Consider the following 26,199-nt stretch of genomic DNA (forward strand, 5'->3'; position numbering starts at 1 on the left):
TATTCCATCATATCTTTCCAGCAGGTAGGATTTACAATGTGCGTTTAAGCTTTGTGATAGGAAAATAACACAAAAACAATGTCTTGGTGGAAATACTGCCCATAAAGTGTCTGACCAGAATTACTCCAATTTTGCCTCTTTAAGCAACAAGGCATAATGATTCAAATGGGCTTTACAAAGACCGTTGCATGGAGTGACAAGGATGTTGCTTTTTGAGGCTTTTCTGTTGTGAAGAGACTGTTTTCCTTCAGACTTCTTTTCTGTATTATATTAAAACTAAATTTGCAATATTTACTGTTTCTCAAAATATGTGAATGTGCATTGAAGTTGACAGTAGAGCTGACGATGAAACTTACTGCTGTAACTGCATTTCCCCACAGCTGAAAACATTAAAAATTATCTAGGAAAAGGACAATCATTGTTTGGAGTCTGGGAAGTTTGTATCTAATCTGTCATTCAAATAAGTATGTTGGAAAGCACATTGTGCAATTGCCAGAAGTTGTGCCTTTTTCTCTTATGCCAGTGCGGGGTTCTGTGGCCTTTGGATGAAATTCTCTGCAATTAATGAACATTTCAGTGCATTTAAATGGGTCTCTTTTTTTTCAGCCGATTTGATTTGTGCAGGTTGTCTGTATTACTCATGGAAGCTGTATTTGCCTTCTGTGGACTATGCCTCCCTGCACAGGTGAACTGAACAGCGCAGACGAAAATCCCTGTTGCGTCTTACCTGTAGGATATGATGTTTCCTGAAATATTAGAAAGGGGATGGCATGCTGGCTGAATGTAGGCTGAGCCTTCTCCCTTCCAGATAAACAAATCTCTAATAAATATGCAAACCATTTCATATCTAATAAAATTAGTGTCTTTCAGAGTTTTTTTAACGTCGTGTGCCAGTCCTCCTATTTCCTTGCATACAAATGACATGTACAGTTTGTATCATTGCTGTCAGACTATCCCTGCCATTACCCTGCCTCCTCTAAAATAAAAAGAAGAGGTTTCTTGGGAAGGGTAAGTTCCTGATAATTAGAGGTGAGAAAGAAAAAAAACCCAAACAGTATTGGAAGTTATGACAAAGTTATTTTCGTCAGTCTACTTTGTTTCACAAGTAGAAGGCTTTACAGTAATGATAAAGCTCCTCTGTGTAGATGTTTTTAAAACCTAAAAGCAATCAGAAGGTAGTATATATACAGATTAGGAATGTCATTCCTGTCTTTTATAAGAGTCAATGACCTCTTTCCTAGTTTTCCGTGGTCAGTAAACAAAAACAAAAAACAACCCAAACCCCAAAGCCTGTGGCCTTTAGTGCTTGGAACTAAAAAATAGTTCGTTTTTTTATACATTTCTAAGGAAGTTTTGAAAAAGCATTGCAGGATAGCATTTAAATAACAAAGATCCTTCTTTAAATTCCCACCTTCTCCCTGCTAACTGCCATTTAACAAAGGGAGCAGTTTTTACAACTAGGGTGATTTGTAACCGTTCTTCCCCCCCCCCCCCTCCCATTGTTACTGGCTAACATCTCTGCAAAGAAATGCAACAACGTACAGCCCCTATAGGCTCCTTCAGGATGCCTGGTCTTCCTTTTCTGAAACAGTGTGGATTTTTCCGTTTGTTTGTTTTGTGTGTGTTTTTTTTTTTTTTTAAGTTTTCAGTTAATTTCTGGAATAATTTCTCTAATTGGTGGACCTTTCCTTTTCTTGCTGCGTTTTTCTGTGTGTAAGCAGGCCCTGCTGCTACTCCCCACTTTTTCTCTGATCCTAACCCAGCCAACTGTCACTTTTTAGCCTGCAGGGAACCTTCTGGTACTAACATTCCTGCCTTGTTTTTATTAGAAGGGCATCTCTCACAACATATCCCTCGCTGTTTGAAGCAGAAGTCATGTGTATTCAGTAGGAATGAATAATGGATATATTTAAAGGGTACCTTGCCCTTCTCGTTCCTTTACACATCATGAATAACCACTCTTTTAGTTTGGATTTACATATTGCTCTATGGGCACAGTTTGAAAAAAAAATCTGGCGATTCAGCTCTCAATTTAAAAACCGCTGTGCTGTATGCAACTGATAGTTTCTGTGTCTGAAAACTAATGCTACACCAAAGTCAGTACTGGCATCCATGGCTCTAGAATTCTGAAGATTTAGGAAACTGGTCACAAATTTATTTTGAAGCACCTCATAGAAATACAGCATCACAGGAGATGTGTAGACAACATGATGGGGAGTGTTGGAGCTCTGGATAGAGTTCATTTCACCTGGCTTGGATGTCTTTTTAAGATATCTAAAGATATTTTAGGTATTTTTAAGATGTATTTTTACATTTTAAAGTATTTTTAAGATGTTTTAAGTCTTCTTCAGAATGAGCTGAGTTGTTCTCTGAAAATGCCTATTTCTCTCCACTCACTATAAAAGCAAGTTGATGGGTGATGAGGTTGTGTGTAGGTGTCTGTACTAGAGACATCTCCTTTTTGTCTGATGAGCCCGCTGTTCCTGGCCACTTATCACCATCTGAGGAGTTCTCTGGGATAACGGATGTATTAAATGATAAACTGAGCTCACTTGGAATTTTCCTATTAACTGTAGCAAGCTTTAGTTGAGGCTCCAAAAGAAGACCCTAAAATTGAAGGCCAGGCTTAGAGCATAATTTAATTATCTGATCTCAGTTTAAGGATGTTAAAGTGAGAGTCTGAGCAGCAAATGTTTTTGATGGATGTGGTATGAGGGGACTGGATGTATTTTCATTGCCTGTTTTACTTAGATAACTGACAAATGGAATGGCCTAATTTCCCTGTTACTATCAACACCGTAAAACTATCCCCAAGTTATCATGTTCTCATTGTAGTGCTTTCTCTTGAGCATGTGGCTAAGATTTTTTAATATGCATCCCTTGGGTCTTGTAGCTTCAGGAGTCTAGGACAACCTATGTCTCTTTCCCATGGATTGTGGCAGGACAGTGGTCCAGTTCCCAGTGTGCAAAGGGAAGTGTGGGCTCAAGCCAGGGACTCTGAGGTGATGAGCCTGTATTCTCTAGATTACCTGTTTAAGCATTTTCTAGGTGTAGATGCAAACAATTTGGAGGTATTGAAAACTGTATACTGAGATGATTCAAGCATCAGAGTGGGTGAAGGAAATACCGTGACAACCAGGCTGCAACATTGATTTTACTAGTGGCCTTTGGCATCTTTTGATCTCAGTTCATGTGGCTGTAATTGTGGAATTGTATGACTTTCCGATGTTTCCAACAGTTTCACTCTGCTTGTTGTTATCATGATATTTGAGAGGCTGATGATGCAAATATTACATTTGATGATGCAAATTTTAGATACATACTGAAGGGCGGGGGAGGGACTACCTATCTTGTCCATTTAACTGTAAGCAGATTCTGAAATCCTTAAATTTTTTCTGCCCTCCAACTTGTCTTTCTGCCACTCAGTAATGAAGATAAAACCTTATACAGAAACAGAGGAGCGGACTGCATGAGACACTTATAACTAATATGGCAAAGGGGGCACAGAGGGTGTACAACAGGTATGGATTTTGCAACCAAGGTTGCACTGGAGGCTTCCACTTGATATATCAGTTTTCAAGAAATAACCAATAAATGACAGAATAAATAGTTGTAAGGAGCTTCCATAAGAGCACTTAAAGGCAAACAATCCATTAACTCCATAGAGTAAGAGATGGCACGTCTTTACCAAGGAACTAGATAAATGAAGCTGTAGAATGACGAGACATGAGGATAGTTTACTATGTATGTGGTATATAAGGTGCCAGCTACATGGCATCTGAGTGACGGAAACGAGACAACCTGAGTTTGCTAAGCTGTTAGCAGAGGCCAGAAGCTATAATTGCCACTGCACCTCATCATTTTCTGTAATGTCTGCGTGCCTGCACGTCTGTGTTACTCAAATCTAGATTTTTTCAGATCCCTTTCCTCTGCAGTTTGTTCTGGGCTGCATTCTGGTTGCTCTCAGTTGGACTCATTTCAGCCTCTTTCTTCTGCTTGAGCAGCAAGTGTTCCCTGATTTTTTTGGCAGTTGTTCATGGAAGTTTTACAGACCTCTTATTTTTTTTTTTTGTCTTTCCACCCCTGCGTGTCATATGCTGGCTTCTGCTGCCTGTTAGTGTTTGTTTTGGTTACCTTTTGCAATATATGACTACAACTTCCACCCTTGATCTGTATTACAGTTTTCTGAGGTCAGTCTTTACATCCCTTCTGGGGTCAATCTTTTTTACATTGCATACTGTATATTGCAGTTCAGGTTTTGGCTTGATTCTTTGAAATTTTCTGCTCTCTTTGGACCAATATGGTCCTTGTGTTATAGGAAAGATTTATTAGGTGGGGTTTTTTTTGTGTGTGTGTTTTTGCTGGGAGGTTCCCCCTTCCTGCCCTGAACTGTTGTGGCTGCCTGTCTTTTCTATGGATGTGCATTTTTGGGTTATATCTTTCTGGTACACAGTGGGCAGATGCCTCTGAGCTCTGCTGGTACTATGAGCCAACTAAAGGTTGTACAGCCATAGTTTGCACGGCACTGAGCCCAAGCTAACACATCCTGCCTCTCAGCAGGACTTACTAGCTCGGTCTTGATGCCCTAGCCAACCAGCAGTTACGCATTTTCTGTCCACCTTGGAGAGTAGGCAGAGCAAGCTCACACGCGCTTGTGATTTACTGCGTACTTCCTTCAGAGTACACAGCTCGTGAGTTCATCATTTTCCTGGTGAATGCCTGACCATTCTCCTTTCTGATCGAGAGAACAGCAAGACAGTGACTGTATGTTTAGTTCAGAACCTGGAGTTAAAACCATGTTCCAGGATTTAGCAAGTCTATACGTGGGGCGTTTAAGTATTCCCCCCACCCCCTTTATGTCTGATAATTATCCTTCTCTTTGAAGAGTTTGCTGTCACTAATTTCATTTTTGAAGGTAGTATTAAAATTTGTGGTAGTTTATCATGTTGCATTTAGATGATACATATATACTAACCTTTCATTTTCTGCCCGGGGTATGATGAGAGATGATAAAGGCAGATCTATTTCTGTTGTGGCAGAGTAAAAAATCCTTCACCTCCTCAGACTTCTGTTCCTTGGAGATAAACTAGCTCAAATACAGAATATACCAAGTGATAAAGAGCGGACAGAAGATCTGACGGTATTTCTCTGAAATTGCACGAGGTTGCAACCTCATCTCTCCTTGGCTGCAGTTCTGCACAGAATTTGTTTACTGCTTCTAAAATGTTGATGTGAAGTTTGTTTCACAAGTTAAATGGATGATAATTGCTGGTAGAAGTTGCGGTAAAACAGCTTAATCTGCCACTGGCTCGTTCTTTATGTAGCCTTCTCTGTGCGTGTGGACTTTGGAGAACACTAGTGCTATATTTTACTAGAAAAGGATATGACTGACCTCCACTTTGCCCAATAGCAAAACAAGGTGCAAGGCATTTGAGCAGCATATTTAGTGGCATAAAAATAATTTCTTGAGCAGAAGCACCTCAGTAGTTTTAGTGGCAATAACTTTTGATGGAGTGGAGCCTCGGTGACTTATTTGGATGTAAGCCTGTTGAAACAGGCTTGGATTGCCCTCTCTTCAGTCATAATTTTACTTGGATCCCAGCTACTGTTCACATGCTGTTGTGATACATCCAAACAGAGGACTCCATCTTTTCCTCATTCTGAAATTGTTGATCTCTCATTGCCTCCAATTTCCTGTCCCTGCACATCCCGGGGTCTGGAACGCTTTTGCCTGTGATTTTTCTGTGAACCACTCTCACCATCCTCAGTATAAAGAGACCACATTATAGAGACATTATCTCCAGAGTTACTATTTATACATTTTAATTTGCACCCATCCAACATTTTAACTGTTCTGACGTGGATTCCAAGATTTTTGTTTCTTAGAAGTAGTTCCCTGGCAAAACTGTGAAGGTCCTTAGGGAATTACAGTGCAGAGATTTGCAGATGGTTGGAGGCTTGCTCAGACGTACTCTACAGGGTAGCACAGACAGACTTGCCCAGTGTTTGAATGGTGTATATAGAAAGAGAGTATATTTAATGTTAGTGATGGCACTTGAATCTTTTAACTCCTTATTGTTGCAAATGATTTTTGTACTGTTGGAGTGTTGGCCTTTTCAGATTTAAAACATCTTTGAATGAGAAACTTTTTTTCTCTCAGAAAGTTTCAACTCTTACAATGAATGCTTCAGAGATGTGAGTTCTGAAAATGGCTTTTTTTACTATATTAAAAGGAAAAATTTCTAAAATATGAATGTGTGCATTCTAGAGTCTGTTTGAAAATATTGCAAAATGCGGTCTCAGGGAATACTTGGTTTGTTTTATTTGACTCCCTACAATTTTTTTTTTCTTTTAGCGCAAATTCCTTTAGTTGACTAAAACCAGTAAAACTCAGGGGGTGAAATCTTTAACCTTGCAGTCCCTTTTTCCATCAACACTCATTGATCAGTGGCCTTTTAGGAGTTCATACTCCTTGACTTTCCTAAGAAGTGTGCAACCTATAGCTTCCAGTTCATATAAAAACGTTGAGGACAGTTTAGTCTGCCATGGGGGCCATTCCTAGTTCCTGTGTTCCAGATGTCTGTTTAGATTTACTGTGGACAATAATTCTAATTGAGTGACAGTGGGAGGTCCATGTTTTACTGCTATTAGGAGAAGCCATGCTTGGGCATATTGGGTACTGACTGTTATTGGGTCTTAGATGGTACTTAAATGTACCTCTAATATGAGCAGGACTTGAATGGGATTTAGAGCTATGGGCAGTGTTAGAAGACAGGCTATGCCTTGAAGACTGAAACCTAGCTTTGTCAGATAGGATAATGCTAGGGATCCTTCATAAGAAGAAATAGTCAACTAAAGGAAGTCTCATTGAGTTTAGTCTGGAATTGTTCTGTATGTTTCATTTATCTGTAAAGGTTTTTTTTAAATCATGTTCATAAAAACCTAATTTACAGAGTAAATTTTTTCTCTGTCTTGCCATTAAGTTTGTAAGAAGCAAGATAAATCAGGGCAAAATCAACAGACGTAGGTGCTCTATGGAAGAAGCAGATCCAAACAGAGGCATCTTTGCCAAGATGAACCTGTAGGACCTGTGCTGTGGGAGAGGATTTCTTGCCAGTCTGTGAAAACCAGTGTATTAGCAGATGGTGACCTTTGGGAAGGAGTTGTGTATGCTGGGCACAGAAGGAGCAGATGGCGCTGGGCAAACCTCAAACCCAACATACTGAAACAAATTCATAAATATTCAGGGTGTGGTGAAGACTGTAGGTCTACGAACATTCCTCTCAGGGCAAATGTGGTGTGAAGGGTCCCTTCCTCTCATTCTACCCTGCTTACTACTTCCTTGCTGGACATCAGGCATGGTGGTGCTACGGTCTGTGGGGCTGTGCAGTGTATCAGAGTAAGGAAAGGGGGTATTTTGGAAGCAGATTATTGGCTTAGTTACCTGGTCTGTACAGGAAAGTGGAGAAGGGACTGTATGTCAAACCAGCTTTGACATTGTTTTAGCTTTTGGGGATATAATATTCAGTTTGTAGTGGCTGAGTAACTTCTTGAGTAGAGATGGAATGAAGAGTGTTTCTGAGGTCAGCATTCTTCATAGCTTTCCAGTGATGATAAGAGCATGAGGATCCACCATGTTGAATTCTTGCTCTGCTTTCTTTTTGTTTTTGGACTGCTATGTTTGTTCAACTGATACATGCTTCTGTTATTGCAAATGAGTCTGGACTAAGGATAGGTGCCAGAAATCCCAAGAGAATAATCAATCTTCTAGGCTCCATTTATATTTTCACTGTATTTTTCTCAGGAAAAATTAATCTTGTTTTGCTAATAGGTGGTTTTGCTGCCAAATACCACGTATACCTGCAAAAAAAAATGAGCAGCGTTTTCTTCAGCTTAAGATTTTACGTACAGAGTAAGACTGACCCTCTGCCCTTGGCTGCTTCATGCTGACCTCATGAGTGGATTTACACAGTCCTGTCTTTGGGCCTTTCAAAGATATCTTGTTGATGTCACGAATCTGAGAAATTTGATTTGTTAAAGATCTGTTGGATCACTTAGTCCTTTCACTGTGGGTCTGTGCAGAATTACTTCTCATGAAGTATTTTCACTTAAAACTTTTTCACTTATGGTGATTTATTACTGCTTTATTTCTAATGTTTATGCCACACATTCTTTCTCAAAGGATCAATTTTTCAGGGCACTCACTACTGAGGGTGCTCTGCATTTGTGAGACTGCACTGAATTTTGGAGCCAAGAGGGAGGCATTATGAACCACTGGCTGGGATTTTGGTGATGAGTTGCTAAAAAGCATCTTTGTAGGAAATGACCTCATTTATGATTCAGTCATTAAGGGTTATAGACATTTCCATTTCAAAACTAAATTTCAAGGGTTCCAGTTTGTCGTGGGTTGACCTTGGCTGACTGCCAGGTGCCCACCAAGCCGCTCTCTCACTCCCCCTCCTCAACAGCACAGAGGGAGAAGATACGATGAAAAAAACCTCACAGGTCAAATTTAGTGGAAAATAAAAAAGCAAAGGCCATGCATGGAAGCAAGCAAAAAAAGAAGATTTATTCTCTACTTCCCATCAGCAGGTGGTGTCCAGCCGCTGCCCGGGAAGTGGGGCCTCAGTGTGCTTAGCAGTTGCTTCAGAAGGCAAATGGCGCCCCCTCCTTAGCTTTTGTTGCTGAGTATGGTGTTTTCTAATATGGAATATCCCTTTGGTCAGTTTGGATCAGCTGTCCTGGCTGTGCCCTCTCCCAGCCTCTCGCCCACCCCCAGCCTACTGGCCTTTGGGTGGGGTTGGTGAGACGTCCTTGATGCTGCGCAAGCGCTGCTTAGCCATAGCCAAGGCACTGGTGTGTTATCAACACTGTTCTAGCTATAAATACAAAGCATTAGCACTCTATGGGCTGTCATGAGGAAAGTTAACTCCATCCCAGCCAGACCCGTTATGCAGTTAAGTCATTCAATATAGTGATATTTACAGCTCCTATACAGAGTATTCTTTTCTATTGTAAATTGGTTTAAAGCAATTAAAGTGCATTTTAGTCCCTGGTTTTGGAGTAACAAAAAGCTTTCAGGGTAAGAAAAACTTGAATTTTAAAATTATCTAAAATTGGAGGTCAGTCAGCAGTTGTTTTCTCCCATCTTCGTTCAGATGCATTCTTCATACTGAATAGGATTTTTTTGGATCCCAGTTCTGAATGACTGGTGTCATCGTTATTATTTGACGTTTTCTGGAAACTGCGGGGTTTTGTTCTTTTGAACTCACAATAACCAGTGGTTTTATTGGGCCACATTTCACTGAGCTGTGGCCTTCATGAAACATTACATTTATTTGTGAATTTTGTAACTTAAAACTACATTTTGAAGTTAGATAGCAAAATCCAATAATGCATACGTTAACTCTGCTAATATTTTTAATAATTTATTTTATTATGGTTTCAGAGTAGTTATATAGAGATAACCTTACTCCTCTGAAGTGATTTATTAATGGATAGTAGGAGCCCTTTTTATCTGACTGAAGGATTAAAATAATGTGAAGTTAAAACTATCTAGTTCCCTCCCTCTCTTCTTCTTCTGTTCTTTTGTAAAATGAATAAAGGTCATTTGAAGTCAATGGCTGGTACATTTGGAACTAATAACAGGAAATGCTCTTTCTTAACAATAGCTAATCTTTCTTATAGGCAGGGCTGAGCCCATTTCCCATTATAAGGTGTGTTCACTTGCTCATAATTCTGGTAAACTTTAAGCAGTAAGGCTGAACATTTCCGTGTCAGCTGTCTGCCTCAGGCCAAATTTGGAATTTTTATGCAAAATACTCATCTGTTTCCAAGGCTGTCAGTAGGACAGACTTTTATTCCCTCAGTTGAAGTTCTTGACACTTTTTGTTTTTTGTTGTTGTCGAATAGCTTTTTTGTCCTGGTATTTAGGGCTAAGGATTTGAAGCTTGCTGAGATGGAAGAAAGTCTTTTGTTTTAGGCATGTGTCCTTGGCCATGGAAGTCTGTTGAAATTTGGTAAAGTTTTGTATGACTTCAGATAAAGTTCACATATACTCATAGGATCTCTTTCTTAGCACCGGACAGTCCTGGAATGTTGTGTCCAGCCAGTATGTTTAAGGGAGCCTCTGCGTGTCAGTGGAAAGATGTAGAGTCATTTGGTAGAAGTAAAGGGAGGTAACGGGCAACGGAAAAAGCACATTTGAGAAAGGTATCTGAAGTGCCTTGGGTAAAGTGACTTAGCAAGAAGCCATGGAGAAGTGGACTAGACTGGTTTAGAAACTCAGAGGGAGACAAAGTGATGCCTGATAATGGTGGGCAAATGGAAAGAAAAGGCTTGAACCTGGGGGAGATGAACAGAAGGGCATGGACCATCAGTCCATGCTTTCCTCAAAAGCCTGAGTGGAAGCGGTGTTTCCTTAGTCTGAGGGTGGCGTGAAAAGAATATACTCGTGAAATCTAGAGTCATTTGTGTGTGAATTTCAGCTACCTCTGCGGGTGGAACACAGGAAAAATGGTGGTTGCTCTGCTCATTTACTACAGTGTCTCACGGATTTGTTTGATGGGCCTATGCTTGAACTATATACAACGATAACTATATACGCTAAAAGTGCATTTAAAGAAAATGCAAAGGGTATGAACATACACATTAAGGATTAGGATGGGCAGGACAAACTGTATTCTGTAGCCTTGTGAAACTTTACTTTTGTGGTCTAGGGTATTTTTTCCTGTCTATCACCATGTAAAAATTAAGTGCTTGCTGGTGAAATGAGCCTAAGCCAACCATGAACTACAAGTTTGGTGCATAAGCTGGATGTTTGCTGGTTATCAGTTGTGTAAGGGAGAATGCTGCTTTTTGTACTACTGCTCTCCCATGTGTTGCAAAATCTGGATGTGTGTAGTGAATAAAGCAGGGGACATAGGAAGTAAAAGGAAGTTGTTGTGGATAAGGTGGCTAAATCCATCTGTGGAGACATGGGTTCCAACTATTTTGTCTTTGCTACAGAGTTCTGTCTGTTGCTCAACAGTGACTTAATATTTTGCAGATTTCATCTTGTTTCTTGATGTTGAAATTGAGATTCCCCAAGACTGATTTACAGAAGTACTGAATATTTGCCCAAGTAACTTAAGTCCATAATTTGAATATATTCATGTGTTAGGAATCTGATAGTGAACACCCTGAGATCCCTGTATGTTTTTGGAAATTAAGCTTTTTTCACCTCAGTTTGCAGGTTGCCCTAGAAGCGTTGGATAATACCATTCCTACTTTCCAGGGTGCATTATGAAAATTGATTAATGGCTGTGATGAGAGCTATAAAAAAAACCTCCTGAGGAAACTAATATTCCTGCCTTGATGGTAGGATCTGAATAGTCTGGTTTGAAAAAGGATACAACCACATATGGAACCACCTCTGCTGTGTATCGAATAAAGCAGGGGGCCTGCCAAAGGGTAATATATGAGTACCTGATTAAAGACAATATACTAATGCATATGTGCAAGAGGGACAAATTAAGCTTGTATAGGCAGCCATTCCCTAACTTATGAATGTTTGGCTTTGCAATCTTCTAAATACTCTTTTCATGAAGCATATTTTTACGTGTAATTTATGTTTCAACTGGGGAGGTGAATGGTAGACTCATCATGAAGAGGAGCTGGAACCTGAAGCTGTGTATTAGAAGACTACAGATTTAGTTATAGCTATTTTTCTGTGTGAAAATAAGTGCTTGCTTGATGCTGCGTTGGCATCTGTAGCTCTGTGGTTACTGCTTTGAGAATGAAATGACCATGGAGAATAGTTGCCTTTCCGCAGTTGCAGTACACATGGAGGTGAGCCCACGGCACCCCCGGAGGAGGCAGTTGCTCCGATACTGGGGAAGTTTGCCCAGTTGCTGCCTAACTCTGTAGATGAAGGAAGGCTTCCCCTTTAAGGGCTTGAAAGCCTTTCACAAATGCCTTATTTACAGTAAAAAAGAATTGCTACATTGCTAGAGGCGCATTGTGGAAAATGACAACAACTCTGTTCTTCTGTATTTTCTGTTCTGTAGGTAAAATACAAAAGAGACTTTGAAGAAAGCAAAGGAAGAGGGTTCAGTATTGTGACCGATACGCCCGAGTTACAAAGACTGAAAAGGACTCAGGAACAAATCAGTAATGTATGTGACTGCCACCTAAAGTGATTGTAGATGGAGAAATAGTGTGTCTAAGAAAAGGCGTGTTTGTTGGTGTTTCTGATGAAGTCTGTGAGAGTGAAGAATCTGATTTTGGTGACAGATTTGTGTATGTCAGATTTTGAAGTGTGTGTAACTTTAAACCACGGACTTGTACAGCACATTGGCAATGTGTGTTCACCTCTCCAGCTTTCAGCAAGTGTGCTCAAAGTATTTTCTATACTGAAGTGATTTGACACTTTTTGCTTTTTTAATAGATTTGCCAGCAAGTAAGAATACTTTTGTAACTTTTTATTTACTTGTAAACTATATAAATTATATAAGCTGTAAAATTTTGTCTTTTTTTAGCAGGGGCTGTCAAAATTAGCATAACTGGCAAGATGGACTTTTCTAGAAGCAGATAAAATTTTGATACCGAGGTTTTAAAGAAAATACATGCAAGACAATGTTCTGCAAGATGAGAAAGGAATAGCAAAGCCTTAACCATGTGTTTCATTAACATAGAGCTTGAATGGAGAATGCTTTCAGGAGTGGGATTTTTAAAAATTGGACTTGTCCTGACATGTTTTCACTAGGAAAGTTATTTATTTATATTGTATTCCCTTGTCGCATGTTTAACTCACTGCATGATGGAATATTGGGTGATATGCAGTGCAAGTTATGATATGTATGAAATAGGTAAGAACTAGAGGGAGCTAGAAATAATACAGAGTCAACACCATTAGCTTTTCCTCTCTTCCCTCCTGATCGTTCTTCTGCTATGAGGACTTGTCTTCATAGATTATATGATCAGAAGAACATGATGGAGTTTATTTACTTGAAAGAAAAAAACTTTTTTCAGCTTGGGATGTTATTGAAAAAAGAGTCACTGAAAAGTACTAGTTTATCACAGCAATGGACATGTACCATTCTTGCTGAAGCATTCACAAGTTAAGATTTTGATGTCTAGAGCTGGTCTTTGAGGTGAAAAATTTGGGCTCATTTCCTGGAGTCTTGGCCAGTGGGGAGGACAGTTAATTTAAGAGCTGTGAAAATGCTCCTATGGGTAGATAAGATGAGAACAAAAGCTCATATCTTATGTTAACGCTGGGGCTAACTGAAATTTCTGATTTGTGAGAGAGAAAGATGTATTCTTCAGAGTGGCAAAAAGAATGGCTATTAAGACTTCCATTTGGGATCTGGGAAACTTCAGCAAGTCCCTGGTTTTAATCAGCTGTATTTTTTATTCAGACCGGGAACTTAAATTAGGTCCTCTCATGACCTACATAGCTTCCTCGAGCAAGAGTGATTCTTTTGTGTTGGGGTAGTTCTGGAACGCATCAAGGAGATGAAAAGAGCAATGCTCTGATGAATGCTTAATCCTTTGCATGGGTCTGCTCTGTTAGGAGAAGTTGAGAGGAGTACCCTACAGCAGGCCTGCGGTACTCCATTTTGGATGTTGGCATGCCAGGAAATTTAATTAGATATCCCAAGCCCAGTACCCTCAACATCAGAATATAGAATAGTATGACACAGATCACTTGCATACTCTTTCTCTCTCTATTATTCAAAGCATATTGGGTTTTCTTTTGTGGGAAAGGGGGAAAACAAATATAAACAAGTATTTTTGTGAAATGGGAAGGAGTTTTCTTCCCATCTCTGTTTTTGAGGGGGACAAAGGCGTTTCTCTTCTAGCAGAAGACCTTCTTGCACAATATATGATACTGTCTGGCTCCTGAACCAAAGGTACCTACCTGACTTTTCAGACCCCAGAAATATGGTTTTATATGTGAAAAGTGTTTTTATTTTTTTTTTTTTTTCATTTTTATTTTCTCGGTGGTTGGATGTACCACTCCTGTCTCTTCATTCCTAACCACTCAGTCTTAACAATATAGATTTGTTCCATCCAGTCTTAACAATAGAAAGTTGTTCCATTCAGCCTTAACAATGCAGAGTTGTTTTCTTTTCCTGGTGTATGTAGTTGACAGAGATTCCAAGTCATGGACTTTATTAGAAATAACTATTATTGAAGGGTAAAATGGAATTTTAAAATGTGCATGATAGAAGAATTTGCATTTCATTTACGCTTACACTAAAATAATAATTTGATTTATAGCATTTTATCCTAGAAAAATAATTCTTCATAGGCCACAATTTGAATCTAATTAGAAAACTCCTGTATTATAGAAATGCATTCCGCACAGAGTAGTTTCTGTATTTATCAGATAAACAGTATACATCATGGACTAAGGATCTAATTAAGGTTTCAAGACATTGAAAGGTAAGCACTTTAACAATTCTAAAATAATTTTACTTTTCATATGTAGCAAAATGGAAGAATACTAATATATATATTTAATTTTCAGTTTTGTTTTGATTTCACCTTGAAGTATTAGAAACTTCTCAAAGACTCTATTTTAAACAAAATTGTAACAACTTCATTGAAGGGGTAAGTGAGCACAGTTAAGTGTGTAGCTGTTCTAAGTGTGAAGATAAATAACAAAATAAAACTAATGATAATAGATGTTACTTAGCAGAAAACTTTGTAAAATATTGTCTTTTTGTCCTGATGTGAAGTTTTGCAGCATACATTAATATTAGCACAGTGCTCTGAGTTTTTAAAGAATCTCTTATGCTATCAATGTAACCCTTGTGAGGAAAACAGGTAGTGGGGGGAGTGGGAGGAGAGTGGGAGGGGGTTGGATTTTGGTTGCTATTTTGCCACCAGCAATCCTGCCTCTGAAGACTTTGGCCAAACTCGTGGAATTTATTCTGTGGCTCGATGGAGGTATCAGGACCCAAATGGAGTTTCTTAGAAAAGAATGAAATTTACCCCAGTGTCTCATATTTTTTAGCATTAAAAGCTTAATTCTGCAGGTGTACAACATGCACATTAGAAAGAATCATGATGTCTCTCCGGGACGTGCAGGTTCATCTGCCCCAAACCACAACTATTACAGCTTCTTAGCATTGAGTTAGCTTGAAAGGCATAAACCGCACATACTAGCGTGCTAGTCTAGATTGATGTAGGAAAGGCTGCAGAAACTAAGCACCTCTTTTTTACTGATGAGCTTGCAGGATTTTGAGCACCCTTTGCATGGTTGAGCAGGCATTTTAAAATGTAAGTAAATTTAATGAATTAATATGTGTGAAAATGTTTATAAGTATTATAAAAAGTATAGATGTTTATAAGTATTGTAAAAGTTATTAGTATTTTTTCATTTATTCTAAATATAAAATTTCTATCACTTCTACTGCAGATGTCACTGTTTCTTGGCTTTGAATATGTAGTTAATACACACAGAATTTATAGTGTTCACACAGAAAAATGTGTTAATTTTGTTAAAAGACCTTGCAGTGGTTTTTGTCCATCTTGAACTTTGTGAGGATTTTCGATATGAGTGCAAATATTCTCAAAACAAAAAAAATACCATGTATTTTTATAGCTGAATTTGACAATAAGCTAACTGTAAACTGATTTTACAAGGCAAAAGTTAAGGTGGCAAAAAGAACAGAATAATTGAAGAAGATGGCAAAAGCCTGTTTATTGATCTACCATGACACATGGCTAAATAAAGAAGTGGGAACTCAATCTAATAATATTTCCTTTGGGGAAATGGAACACTTTCAGCAGTTTGCAGCAATGAGCTGCAGCTTACTGCCACTGCACTTTTATGTCTAGATATATGGCTTGAAGCATGTTTTATCCTATGTGAAATAAGTTGCTCTTTCTTAAATCTGTTCCTGGGAAATGTCTGCAAACTATAAAGCAAAACAGGTGTCCGTACAAATTGATGGAGTGAGAAGCTTTCCTTACGATAAAGGCCAGTGCTCGGATAGTAGAGGTTGCTGGCTTGATTGTATGGCTGGAAGGGTGCATGGAAGCTTTCACAGTGGTTGCCCTCATTACACTGAGAGCCCATGTAAGCATTTCTCACTTCCACATTCATGCTGTTATGAACTTAAGTCATGTGGGAGCAAGAAGCAGTGCACATCTGTGTCCTTCTTCCCCTTGAGAGCTAGCAAAATGGAGTCACGCAGGTCATTTATACGTATGTGACTCGTTTCCCAGGAGGTGTGGATTGTATATGAAATGAAAACTATACCTTAAGGTAAAAAAGGAAAATAAGAAAACAGATGAAATATGGTTTACAAAACATATTTCCAAGGTATCCTATTTTGGTGAAGACCTTAAGTTAGGAAGAACAGTAGAGTTAGTAAAGAGAAGGTCATTGAATCACCCCTGGGGGATGAGGGTATCTCCCCCATCTACCGGGAGTTGAACTCCTCACTGAAGTTAGTGAAGCCTGTATTGGATGCAGAGAGAGAGCATGAAATCCAGCTGATTTTGGGAAAGCCACAAGTAAAACCAACCAGTGGTCTTTGGGTTTTGGTTTTGTGGTTTTTTTTTTTTTTTTTTTTTTTTAATATGCTTGTTCCAAGAAGTAAATTAACAGAGCTTTTTGCTTATTTGTGTGAAAACAGTGTTTTAAAGATTCATTGAATTATTATGTAAAATTGCACTTTCTTTAGATATAATTTTTTATTATACAAGATAGAATTTGCTTATAAATGAAAATCTTGTAACGTGCTCAAAAGCAGTGTATGTGTATTTGAATGAGAAAGGCTATTTATTCATTGTCTTTAATGAAATATGATGCATTTTTTTTTTAAGTATGAAGGGTCACATTCTACCTCCAGTTAAATTTATACGGCCTCAGGGGAAGCAGCAGAGGACAGGATTTCCTCCGTAATTTGAATCAGCTAAACACCTGTTTTCTGGAGAAGGACAGAAACGGTAAGGAATTGGGTACTGCCTCAGATGTGATATGAATATGTCTTCATGTAGGAACTGAAGGAGAAAACAAATGACATTGCTACTGTACTTGTGCACATCTGAAATTAGAAACTCTCCCTAACAGACATTGAGCCATGGCTCTGTATTTGGAAGCTATTGGCACAGTTGTTCAAGCAGTTTACTTGCTCAAACATAAAATGGTCTCTTAAATTGCCAAAACAGATTGTACAGAGAATTGGCAGGAGAAGATGTTAACAACAAGGCCCAGAGCTCCACTTGTAGGATTCACAGTGTAAAGCCTACAGATACTTGTCTCTAAGGGCTTTTTTCCCTCCATTGAATTTAAGTGAAGGAGAAGAATAGCATGAAAAGGAACAAGAAAAACTGACAGCAACATCAATGTCTACATTTCACAAAACCAACCATAGCACATCAACGAAGAGACTGCATAAGCATGCTAAATGGCATACTAAAAGAGTGCTTATTTTTCTGGGCAACACTGTGATTTTCACTGCTTCTGAAGTGATTCACACTTTTTCTGGCTGTCTTTCTATTCCTAAGCGTGATATTTTTCTTTGTTGTTTCATTTGGAAAATATGCATTTAATCATATACGTCAACTGTGTCTACTAACACAGACAGAATAGCCCTTGCTGACCAGTGTGTGAAGTGCTGCTTGCCCATAGCAGGCGTGCAAGGCTCGGTGCGCCACAGTACCGATTGCCTTCTGCTCCTGCTGATTCCTCTGACTGTTTAACATGAACTGCAACTCCAAAGGCTATTCATTATTTGGTGTGCTGTAGGCTTAGTTCCACACAACTGCATTTCAAATATGCTGCATATAACTCGTGATTAAGCATCTACCAGTTGCGTTCAACATTTTTTTTTTCTGGCTGGAAGCTAGGAACTTGAATATGTTATTCCTATTGCTAATACAAGTGTATCTCTTCAGGAAGGTGGAGTTTCTACTGTGCTGCTGGACAGTGAACATACATGCATAGAGTCAGGTCCAACCCTTTTCTGGGTTTATCTTCTAATCTTGCTTCATGTAGATACGTATACACGAAAATTCTGAGAAGCCCCAGGTCATTTGGCTTTCTAATATTTCTATATTGAAATTTTTTGAGTTCTCATTTTGAGTAAGCAGAAATAATTCTGCCTTTAAATGTAGAGTCCTAATAAATGCTTTAGAAATGACTTAGCAGAAGAATCACATCAATTGTAAATGACTATGAGTATTTTTTGCAGATTTTTATATAGCTTTCATATACTGTCCAGCTTTCAGAAATTTGTAAAATGAATGAACATATGCTTAAGAAATGATGAGTCCAAGAAAATGTAACTAATATTTATGTAGAACTTGTGCTAAGTGAACAACTAGAAATCTTTGAGAATGCATTTCAAACCTCAATGTGTATTCTACTTAAAAAAGAAAATCTTTCTTTAGTGATCATTATCAAGGTATTATGCAAAGTTAGAAAAAGGCAGTGTTAAATTAGCCCCTATGTGTATGAACTCTTTACCTACACTTTCAGTAAAAAGGCTTAAATTATTTATTGGCATGCTGCTTTGTCCACTTCTTCCTGCTTTGATCCCTGTGTAGAACAATAGTCACCTAGCATTCAGCTTTATAATATTTGCTTTCAATTACTGTTTATTTACCGTGCTGTATGATATTGCACACACCTTAAAATGTTGTAAAAACAACCTGTAATAACTTTGTAGTTTTCCTTAAAGCTTCTTTCTCAATGCTTTTACTGTATTGAATAAAATGAAATGAGTTTTCTAAGAAATGGGGAGGTATTGGAATCCCCTTTTATGCAGTCCTTATTTACATGAAGAATCAGAACACCGAAATTAAAGTATTCATGCTAATCCAGTAGGTGGCACCTAGAGTAAACCAGTATCTTCTATGGCAGTCTACCATTAGAGGTAGTTCTCTTTGGCGGTCTCCCGTTCTTAATCCTTGTGATATACATGACAATAGCTCCCAACATGTGGGAAGAACAAATATTTTTAGACCCCAAAATGCCAAGTTGAAGGATACTTTTTGGAATGTCAGGTACCTATTACAATTATTATGTATGAATCTGCCAGTGCAGGTGGAATTGACTTTAACTACTGCAAAAGTTCTACTGGACTTTCAGTTTGCAGCAATGTATAGCTCAGTCACATTAGGTCACATTCCACGGGGGCAGTAAAACAGATATCCCTAACATGGTGGAATTCTTCACCTGCTGAAGATCGGGTTCCTGGTCCAGAGCAGGAAAAGCGTTAGAGCCTATTAGTGAGATTGTTATAAGACTACTTCTTCTGTAACAAAGGTGGAAAGATGCATAACTCTTCACCAAAAAGAACAGAAGCATTTTACGATTGAGAAGCTGGAAAACAAACCCCTGCCCAAGAGAGGCAACTGCATTTGGAGAAGAACTGTTAGCATTAAAACCAGGGATTTATAATGGGTGTTAATGAGTTGTTTGACTATTATATCCCATACTGCCCATAATAGCATGAGATGTGTAAATTCAGATAGCCATTGGGGTAAATCCGTTGAAACACTAACCCCAAATCCATGCTGAAGTTCTGGTAAGCTACTAATATGCGAGAGAAACACCGTATCAGCAAATCGTATAAAATGGAAGTGCTCGTCTGTCTATTTGGACTTGCATGGCATGTGACCTTGAGACAATTTCTGTTTGGGGAAGGGTCCCTTTCAGCAGCCCCACAGTGAGGATGGATTAGTAACCTCAAAAGAACCCTCACAAATGGGAAGCTGAAAGTGTCCTCAGATATGTACGGGGAAATATTTTAGGTTAAGTGGATCTCTGGTAGTCAAAGCAAGCAGATGTGACGCCTACATAGCTGCCTCTTAAATGGTCTTATTCCATCTGGCTTCATTCTATAGGCTTGGTTAGAAAAAATTATTTTCTCTCCTTTTTTAGCAAATATAATATGATATATATAATATGATATATGTTATTGTGGTTTATTTTTTCTAGGATTTCAGAAGTCTTTTTTATAAGTTTATAGAAAAACATGTGGTAACTGTTGCTTATTTTCTTCTATATCACTGCTTTCATATGAAATTAGTCGATTACAAAAATTATAGAGCCTTTATGATGGTACATTACATCTCAAAGTTTCAAAAAGTTTTCAGTGAAGTTCTACAGGGAATAGTATAGTCTTTCTGATTCTAATTCAAGTAAATAAATTTGACAGGACGACTGTAACCTTGCTCACTGTATTCACAAAATAAAATGAGATGTGTGGTGGAAGTAAAACAAGCCGTCCAGAAAAATCCCCAAAGGTATGGATTTACTGCATTGTGTAAGTGGGTCATCCTATGCATGAGAAATGAATGCTAATTGTAAACTGGTTGCAAAACTGTAGATGTTAAGTTGAATTGAATCAAATGATAACCTAAATATTTTGATAGAGATGTCCTATCATGCTTCTCTTTAGAAAACAGCAACAAAGCTTAGCATTACAGAGAAATAATTAAAACGTGTATTTATAATTTGTTAGAACAGTGACATTTAACTCCAAAATCAAAAGCATTGTATTCATTTATGTCACTGGCACTGGTAAATTTTAAGTTGAATCAGTGTTTGGGTAAGCCTGTATTTGGGTTGATTGCTTTACATGAGATACACTTTAATTCAGTAAAGAATGCTCTATTTCTTGATGATCAAAACATTCAATCCAGTCTAGAAAAGTACCTCTTAGGCTTTTTCTGGTTAAAATAATAATAAAATAGAAATATCTATTTAGGAGATAAGAAAGAAAAAGATTGAAATTTCTGTCCTACTTATTTCATCTTCTATTTGTGTTATAACATTCATATTGCGAGGCAAGGCTTTTATGAAAGGCATCAGTAATTTAAGAAACTACTATATAATCTTCAAATATGTAACATAACATTTCATGGAGTTCATTTTTAATCCGCAGTGATTACCATACCTTGTCAACAGATGCATGTGTTACAGGTGCAGAAATAAACCTCTAGGCCAATATGTACTTAATTAAAACGCTGAACATCCTAATTGGAGGCTAAAACAGCTATGTAAATGTGAACAATAAATTGACAGTTATGCTATTTTCACATTTTGCTGCAGTATTGATTGTATTGCACATGCCTCTTTGTACTGTAGTTAATGGAATGAAAAATTGCAAGCAGTAATAAAGCCAACTATAAAGCGTTTTGTGGCAACTGCTGTAAGCACTAGTCCGTCATCTGACTAAAGGACTTGAGTCTCTAAGCACTAGTGACTGCAAGACTTAGTCGACTTGGAAGGTTTCTGATGTTAAAATATATGGCTTTTTCTGTTGTGCTACTAAGCCACTAGATCACAACAAAACCCCAACAACTTCTTTCTCATGTGTCACTTGAATATATTTAAGCAATATCAAACCCACTCATTATTTTTAATGAGTACATACTTTTGAAGCCAGTGTTTTTTACGTATAGTAAAAAGACAATGAAAATAAAACTTCTTCATAGCAGTTCAACTTGGGAGCTAATTAAAATGAAGCTTTTAGAATGAGAAAAAATTAATTAGCCAAAAAGTTGAGGACCAAGAGTTAGCACTTCCAGAGATCCTTGAGCAGTTAAATGCTTGCAAGGAAAAGATAATTTCTAATTTCCTTGTTTTCATATATTGTCCATTACCTTCTTATCATTTCAGCTTTTAATTCTGTCTTATCTGATGCTTTTGTACTGTGCATCAGTTGCTAGGGCAGCATCTTAGGCAGTAAACCTCCTGCTGAAGAACAAGATGCTCTGCTTCTTCTAAAGCTAATACCATCTTTAATCTTGATCCCTGGAGATTCAAATGTCTCACCCCTATGATGCTCACAGACTTCATTGACCTTGACAGCAGGGGGATCTGGTCCTCTGTGGCACTCAGTTATTTCTTTTCTTGCATGTTAACACATATGTCTGTGATTTCTGTAGTCTGTCAGTGGATACATTAGTTGTGACAAAGCCAGCCAGTAAGTGTAATGATTAAACTTTTTAACCCTCCTAACACAAAAGGGGAAATAGCAAAAGTTTGCACATGACATTTCTGCTTGTGTCTACAAAGATCTTGGAGAATAACAGTTTACTTTTCCAAAAAGCGGATTACAGTGCACAAGTGTTGCTTTCTAACCCTTTCTGCTCTCAGTATCGTTCAAATAATGATTTAGTTACAGAAATGTGTGTGTACTTTTTTGGAAGGTTCTTCCTTTCTGCTCTCAGTATCATTCAAATAATGATTTAGTTACAGAAACGTGTGTGTACTTTTTTGGAAGGTTCTTTCTTTGGCTCACACCAACATAGTCTCACTGTTAGCAACCACAGTATTTTAATAGAAAACTGAAGGTTGGTTTTGGTGTTTTTTTTTTTTTGTTTGTTTGTTTGTTTTTTTTTCCAAATCTGCCTTGAGTTAATTTCTTTCTCTCCTGTCTTTTCTCAGTTGGTAAGTTAGTGACCCTGTCTAGTCCTTCAGAAAGATGAGATATAAAGGGGCAGATCCTGACTATTTCTTTGAGTGAGCCAGAGGCAGCAAATAGAGGGAGTCTGAACCTCAGTCTCTGTAGTGGCTAAATACTGGACTTTGGGAAAGTCTAGTCTGAAGAAAATGTCATTTGAGAGGTGGTTGTTTTGAACTTCAAGGCTGGTTGTTTTCAGCCTTTCTGAGATTCACTCTTGCTGCACTCCTGCTTTGTATCGGCTTCCCCCTTTCTTCACTAGGGAACGATGTTGTAAAGTGAACCCCTACTGAGTTTAGCCAGTCCAGCCCTTTTTCAGCCTTTAGAAGAGAAATATACTCCAGAGTGCATGACTTATTTTGCTGGGGTTAAATGATTTTTATTGGGTTTGGCATAATAGTGTAGCTCTTTCCAGTTTCCAGATTCATAGAGTCATAGAATGGTTAGAGTTGGAAGGGACCTTAAAGATCATCGAGTTCCAACCCCCCTGCCATGGGGAGGGACATATTCCACTAGACCAGGTTGCTCAAAGCCCAATCCAACCTGGCCTTGAACACCTCCAGGGATGGGGCATCCCCAACTTCTCTGGGCAGCCTGTGCCACTGTCTCACCACCCTCACAGTGAAGAATTTCTTCCTAATATCTAATCTAAATCTACCTGCTTTCAGTTTAAAGCCATTACCCCTTGTCCTACCACTACACTGCCTGATAAAGGGTCGCTCTGCACCTTTTCTGTAGGCCCCATTTAAGTACTGAAGGACAGCTATAATGTCTCCCTGGAGTCTTCTCTTCTCCAGGCTGAACAACCCCAACTCTCTCAGCCTGTCTTCGTAGGAGAGGTGCTCCAACCCTTTGATCATCTTTGTGGCCCTCCTCTGGACTCACTCCAACAGGTTTGTGTCCTTATGTTGGGGGCCCCAGAGCTGGATGCGGTACTCCAGGTGGAGTCTCACCACAGCAGACTAGAGGGGCAGAATCACCTCCCTTGACCTGCTGGTCACACTTCTTTTGATGCAGCCCAGGATGTGGTTGGCTTTCTGGGCTGTGAGTGCACATTGCCGGCTCACGTTGAGCTTCTCATCCACCAACACCTCCAAGTCCTTTTCCTCAGGGCTGCTTTCAATCCACTCTCTGCCCAGCCCGTATTTGTGCATGGAATTGCCCTGACCCATGTGCAGGACCTTGCACTTGGCCTTGTTGAACTTCATGAAGTTTGCGTGGACCCACCTCTCCAGCCTGTCAAGGTCCCTCTGGATGTCATCCCTTCCCTCTAGTGTGCTAACCACTCCACACAGCTTGGTGTTGTTGGCAAACTTGCTGAGAATAGCGAGTGAGTAAGCAGCTTCCTGATGTTTAATCTGAACCTGCCCTCTTTCAGTTTAAAGCCATTCCCCCTCGTCCTATCATGACATGCCTGAGTAAAAAGTCCTTCCCCAGCTCTCCTGTAGGCCCCCTTTAGGTACTGAAAGGCCGCAATAAGATCACCCCGGAGCCTTCTCTTCTCCAGGCTGAACAGCCCCAACTCTCTCAGCCCCTCCTCATAGGAGAGGTGCTCTAGCCCTTGGACCATCCTTGTGGCTCTCCTCTGGACAGGCTCCAGCAGGTCCATGTCCTTCTTATGTTGGGGACTCCAGAGCTGGATGGAGTACTCCAGGTGGGGTCTCACGAGAGTGGAGTAGAGGGCAGAATCACCTCCTTTGACCTGCTGGCCACACTTCTTTTGATGCAGCCCAGGATACAGTTGGCCTTCTGGGCTGCGATCACACATTGCTGGCTCATGTTGAGCCTCTCCTCAGTCAGCACACCCAGGTCCTTCTCCTCAGGGCTGCTCTCCAGCCATTCCCTGCCAAGCCTGTATTTGTGCTTGGGATTGCCCCGACCCAGATGTAGGACCTTGCACTTGGCCTTGTTGAACTGCATGAGGTTGGCTTGGGCCCACCTCTGCAGCCTGTCCAGGTCCCTCTGGATGGCATCCCTCCCCTCCAGCGTGTCTACCTCGCCAAACAGCCTGGTATCATCGGCAAACTTGCTGAGGGTGCACTCGACCCCACTGTCCATGTCACTGACAATGATGTAAAACAGTACAAGTCCCAGTACCAACCTCTGAGGAACACCACTCGTCACTGCTCTCCACTTGGACATTGAGCCGTTGACCACAACTCTTTGAGTGCGACCGTCCAGCTAGTTCTTTATCCACCGAGTGGTCCATTTGTCGAATCCATGTCTCTTCAATTTAGGGACCAGGATATCGTGTGAGACAGTGTCAAATGCTTTGCACAAGTCCAGGTAGATGACATCTGTTGGTCTTCCCTTGTCCACTGCCGCTGTAGAAGGCCACCAAATTTGTCAGGCATGACTTGTCCTTGGTGAAGCCATGCTGGCTGTCACCAGTCACGTCCTTGTTTTCTATGTGCCTCAGCAGAGTTTCCAGGAGGATCTGCTCCATGATCTTGCCAGGCACAGAGGTGAGACTTACTGGCCTGTAGTTCCCTGGGTCTTCCTTATTTCCCTTTATGAAAATAGGGGTTATGTTTCCCCTTTTCCAGTTGGCAGGAACCTTGCCAGACCTCCACAACTTCTCAAATATGATGGCTAGTGGCTTAGCGACTTCATCTGCCAGTTCCCTCAGGACCCATGGATGTATCTTATCAGGTCCCATGGACTTGTGCACCTTCAGGTTCCTCAGATGGTCTTGTATTTGATATTTACGTACAATGGGTGGTTCTCCATTTTCCCAATCCTTGTCTTTGCATTCTGCGTCAAGGGTAGTGTGGCTGCAGTCCTTGCCAGTGAAGACTGAGGCAAAAAAGTCATTGAGTACCTCAGCTCTGTCTCTGTCCCAGGTAACCAGTTCTTGCGTTTCCTTCCAGAGAGGGCCCACATTTTCCCTAGTCTTTCTTTTCTTGTTGACATACTTAAAGAAGGATTTTTTGTTCATCTTAATGTCCCTGGCCAGATTTAGTTCTATGTGGGCTTTAGCTTGCCTAGCTCGATCCCTGGCTGCTCGAACAATTCCTCTGTATTCCTCCCAGGCTACCCGCCCCTGTTTCCACTCCCTATAGGCCTCCTTTTTTCCTTTTGGTCATGTCCAGGAGCTCCTTGTTCATCCATGCAGGCCTCCTGGGTTTTCTGCCTGCCTTCCTCTTTGTAGGGATGCATTGCTCCTGAGCTTGGAGGAGGTGGTCCTTGAATATTAACCAACTTTCTTGGACCCTCCTTCCCTCCAGTGCTTCATCCCATGGCACCATACCAAGCAGATTCTTCAAGAGGCCAAAGTCAGCTCTCCCAAAGTCCAAGGTGGTCAGCCTGCTGTGCACCTTCCTCGCTGCCTCGAGGATCTCGAACTCGACCATTTCATGGTCACTACAGCCCAGGCTACCCTTGAGTTTTACACTGTCTACCAGCCCCTCCTTGTTGGTAAGGACAAGGTCCAGCATAGCTCCTCTCCTCGTTGGCTCCTCAACCACTTGGAGAAGGAAGTTGTCCTCAATGCAATCCAAGAACCTCCTGGATTGCCTATGCTTGGCTGTGTTACCCTTCCAACAGATGTCAGGGTGGTTGAAGTCACCCATGAGAACCAGGGTCTGTGAACGTGATGCCGCTCCTATCAGTCTATAGAGGGCTTCATCCACTCGGTCTTTTTGGTCGAGTGGGCTGTAGCAGACCCCCACTCTAATGTCCCCTGCTCCCGATTTCACTTTAATCCTGACCCATAGGCTCTCAGTTGGCTCTTTATCCTTCCCTATGCTGAGCTCCATGCATTCCAGCTGCTCGCTGACAT

The 26,199-nt window shown here is 39.9% G+C and overlaps 1 protein-coding gene and 1 long non-coding RNA gene across 2 annotated transcripts in view; both read left to right on the top strand.

Annotated features, from left to right (window-relative positions):
• Window positions 1-26,199, top strand: part of LOC309669372 (LIM zinc-binding domain-containing Nebulette) — a 271,330-nt gene that overhangs the window by 112,931 nt on the left and 132,200 nt on the right. Inside the window, exon 4 of the mRNA XM_082480017.1 lies at window positions 12,048-12,155. Coding sequence (XP_082336143.1) covers window positions 12,048-12,155 — 108 coding nt within the window. The remainder of the gene's footprint in view (window positions 1-12,047; window positions 12,156-26,199) is intronic.
• The window catches only part of LOC309669373, a 51,958-nt gene continuing 40,341 nt past the window's right edge, over window positions 14,583-26,199 (top strand). Inside the window, exons 1-3 of the long non-coding RNA XR_014268904.1 lie at window positions 14,583-14,598; window positions 15,228-15,270; window positions 16,825-16,947. This is a non-coding gene — a long non-coding RNA (uncharacterized lncRNA). The remainder of the gene's footprint in view (window positions 14,599-15,227; window positions 15,271-16,824; window positions 16,948-26,199) is intronic.

Source organism: Vanellus vanellus (assembly GCF_965231255.1).
Source record: "Vanellus vanellus genome assembly, chromosome: 2".
NCBI classification, from domain to species: Eukaryota; Metazoa; Chordata; class Aves; order Charadriiformes; family Charadriidae; genus Vanellus; species Vanellus vanellus.